Source organism: Rhagoletis pomonella, unplaced genomic scaffold, assembly GCF_013731165.1.
Source record: "Rhagoletis pomonella isolate Grant_MI unplaced genomic scaffold, Rhpom_1.0 Rhpom_scaffold_00007, whole genome shotgun sequence".
NCBI lineage: Eukaryota > Metazoa > Arthropoda > Insecta > Diptera > Tephritidae > Rhagoletis > Rhagoletis pomonella.
Genome location: NW_023458561.1, coordinates 12,132,021 through 12,136,124, shown reverse-complemented (window position 1 = coordinate 12,136,124; position 4,104 = coordinate 12,132,021). Strand labels below are relative to the sequence as shown.

Here is a 4,104-nt window from a genome sequence, read left to right as displayed (position 1 = left end):
AACACATATCTATGTAAAGTAAACAAGCCCCCCGCTGCATCCCTTATTCGATAGTTCAGAACTAGTTCTAAATTCGACAAATAAGATCTAGTTCGTTCTGCATCCCTTTTTCTATAGTTCCGAACAATTTCTAAATTCGTCACTTTAGATATAGATTTCTAGTGAGAATGAAAAAATTAGTTTTTAAAAAGTAACACTTTTCGCCGTTTTTTGACTGGTGGGCATCTAGTTCCTATCAGACTAGTTCCTTTTTGGCGATAAAGACCTAGTACGGAACAAGAAATTTGATTCACTAGTCCGCGGTTTCCCTACAGGGTTGTATTGGCTATTATTCATTGAATGATTGGCATTGTTGTCATTCGTAGCAATGGGAATGGAAATTGATTGTAAGTCCCGCAAATAGCATGTTCGTTTACAGCACGGACATTCCGAGGAAGTTAGTACCCAGGATTTAATACAATCAGCGTGGTACATGTGTTTGCAGCTGGTAATTAAACATTCTTGACTACTTTGTAATGGTTGTATGCATACAGCACATGCGCGGTCTGTAGCGCCTGCTGAAAGTTCAGCAATATTATCCTGGCTTCTAAAAACCGCCATAATGAAAATAACGTTTCAGAAAACTAAATACAAAATATAAATCTTAAACAAACGTTTCCTTTTCTTGGTGAGAAGTGGTGATAGGCAAAGGTGGTGAGTGAGATATAGGATATTTAGGGGAGCTATTGCAAATAACACTACTTGATTTCGAAATACGCGGTTGGATTTTGGGCGTGTAACAAGACGGACTATTATTGCAAATTCTGCTTATGAATAGTTTTCCAGTAAAGTACCTGGTCAACCGAAAATTTTCATTCCACATCAATGATTTATCCAAATAGAATGTTTGTGTCTAAATAAGAAAAATTAATTGGTACTTAAAGAAAATTAAATTTTTGGAAAATCAACCTAAAGTTCCAAAACCATTCTGATTGCCTGCGGTCGTTCTATTCGGTCAATCCCAATTAGACGAAAGTCCAGCGCGGTGCATCCTGGTATTAAACAACTAGGTGACCCGTGTGATCTTACTAATATTATAAATGTGAAAGTTTGTATGTTTGGATGTTTGGGAAATCATCACGCGGAAACGACTAAACGGATTTGCATGAGATTTTTTACACAGATAGCTTATGGGCCAGATTGGTTAATAGGCTATTTTTTTAAGAGTTGCCACCTATTAAAAAGTTTAATTTATTTAATATGAGGGAACGACTGAATGGATTTGCATGAAAATTTGCACACAGATAGCTTATGACCTACAGTGGAAAATAGGCTACTTTTCTTAAGAGTTACCACCTGTTAAAAAAGTTTCATTAAATTAATGCGGAAACGACTGAATGGATTTGCATGCAATTTTGCAAGCAGATAGCTTATGACCTAGGTTAGAAAGTAGGCTACCTTTTTTTAAAAGTTGCCACCTGTTAGAAATGTTTAATTTAATTAATACGCGGAAATGAGTGAACTGATTTGCATGGAAGTTTTCACACAGATAGCTCATGACCTAGGTTGAAAAATAGGCTACTTTTTTTAAGAGTTACCACCTGTCAAAAAAGTTTAATTAAATAAATACGCGGAAAAGTCTGAACGGATTTGCATGAAATTTTGCAAGCAGATAGCTTATGACCTACAGTGGAAAATCGGCTAATTTTTTTTAAGAGTTGCCATTTCATGACATTTCGCACAGAGATAGCTTATGACGTATGTTGGAAAATAGGCTACTATTTTAAGAGTTATCACGTATTAGGAAAGTTTAATTAAATTAATACGCGTAAATGACTGAACTGATTTGCATGAAAGTTTGCACACAGATAGCTTATGACCTAGACTGGAAAATATGTTACTTTTTTAAGAATTGCCACCTGTTTGAAAATGAAATTTTGCTCAAAGATGGTTTATGACCTGGAATGAAAAACAGGCTACTTCCTTAACCGGTTTTCCGATCAGAACGAAATTTAGTACACTTACTACGGATTTCGGAAGGATGGTCATAGATTGAAAGTAAGTCCGATAACTCAAGGCCCCTCCCATACAAATTGAAATTTTCATATTACGTACATATCTCTGGAAGTATTTTGTGGGAGAGAACTGAAACTTGGTATAGTGATATCTATGTGAAATCAATGATGGCATTAATCGATTGATGTTTTAATCAGTTAGTTAATACGATTAAATTCAATCTGATTACAGTTAATCATAATTAATTTTAATCTGACTAAATAGTTAATCGTGACCGCGATTCAAAAACTAATTTTTAATCATTAACTCTTAATTTGATCAAGTAGGTTTGGTGATTAATTAAGTTATGCTGGAATTTCCCTGTGCATACAAAGCAAGTTAATCCGGAATGGCTAAGTCGGGTTTTCTCATCCATCTAAGCAATTTGATGTGCATTTTCATTAAGATATATACCAACAAACGTTTTACAAACTAGGATTGTAAAAGTTCCCAGTTTATGTATTACTAATAACAATAATTATGATTTTTTTATATTATGTGCTTTTTATAAGCGCAAAACACAAAATAATTACTATAACTGGTGTTTCGTTTCAAACTCGGACAAACTAGACAAGTTAATCAGATTTTATTTTTAATTGGATTAACGATTAATGTTTTAAATTAATTAAACGTAATCGCAGCCAGCGATTAACGATTCAAAAAATGTTATCATTAATCGTACAGTTGATAACGACTAATTAATTTTAATCGTCAAACGCGATTAACATTTTACTCGGTAATTTTTAATCGTTAATCAGATTAACAGTTTTCCAACACTGTATGAAATCAGGTTCATATTGACGGAGAAAAATGGACGTTTGTGGAAAAGAGGCGTAGCACCTCCCATACTGACTGAAAGTTTCATATTGCATATCCCTTCAAATGTTTGGGGTAAAGTACTCAAAGTTGGTATGGAAATACATATGTATGTATGTATCTGAAACGAATACCATACTCATGGAGAAAAATTTGTGGATTATTTTTGTATGCTGCATATCTCTGGAGGTGTTTATTGCAGAGGACGGGAACTTGGCACCGAGATGTGTATACAAAATTAATTCCATACTCAAAAATTTGCGTTATTCGGAAAGGCGGCATGGTAGCTCCCGTACAAATTTACTTTTATACTGCATATCTCTAGAGGTGTTCATGGTAGAGTACTGGACTTGATACTGGGATATGTAAAATCAATTCTAAATTCATGAAAGAAGATTAGGGTTATAAGAAAAAGGGGCTTGGCACTTTCTGTGCAAATTGACCTTTTCTTGCCACATATCCCTGGAAGTGTTTGTGGAAGAATATTGGAACTTGGTATGGAGTTGTGTATACAAAATGTTTCAATTGCTCATAGAAAAAATGTGAGTTATTAAAAAAGGAGGCATGTCGCCTCCCATACATACTAAAAATTTCTTAATACATATCTCTGGAAGGATAGAAAATCTTTGGAAGTATTTTAAATTTGTTATGGAGATTTATTTTATAAGTGCCGTAATGATAGAAAAAAAATCATTAAATGGAAAAGGGAGAGCCGGGTTCGGCCTTATAATCTAAAGCTCTCTTGAGGCATTTGCTACAGTAATGAGAAGTGGTATTTTATCAAGGCCAGGTTACTAAATTTGAGTTGGAAATATTAGAACCCGCCGTGGCACCTCCAAGAAGGTTACATGTTTACGCGTCGTATACCTGGAACCATTGTAAGGTAAACTTAGAGGGATTGATCTCTTTCGTATGCCTAGCGCGCAGAAAGGATTTTATAATTTCATAGTTTTAAACGGCCTAAATACCTTAACTCGCTTAAAAAGTAACGAGCTATAACGAAATGGGCACAGAAATAAAATCTAACATCATTAAATTATTTTTTATATTTGTATAAAAGCGCGGGGTGAAACCCGCGGGTATAAGCTAGTAATTTGTATAAAGGTGGGCTAGTTACTGACTCTACTTTAAACTAACTACACAAAAAAAACTTGATGTCAATGAATCGCAAGCTTGCCCCACGTTGGGCGCCATTTATGTAATGTACCGATGGACTGGATGATTTCAATTAAATAATAATGCGAAAACACCACT

General features: G+C 34.6%; 1 protein-coding gene across 1 annotated transcript in view; it reads left to right on the top strand.

Annotated features, from left to right (window-relative positions):
- Positions 1-367: 367 nt before the first annotated feature.
- The window catches only part of LOC118743595, a 5,204-nt gene continuing 1,467 nt past the window's right edge, over positions 368-4,104 (top strand). The window contains exon 1 of the mRNA XM_036476360.1: positions 368-386. Within this exon, the coding sequence (XP_036332253.1) occupies positions 368-386 (19 nt within the window). The remainder of the gene's footprint in view (positions 387-4,104) is intronic.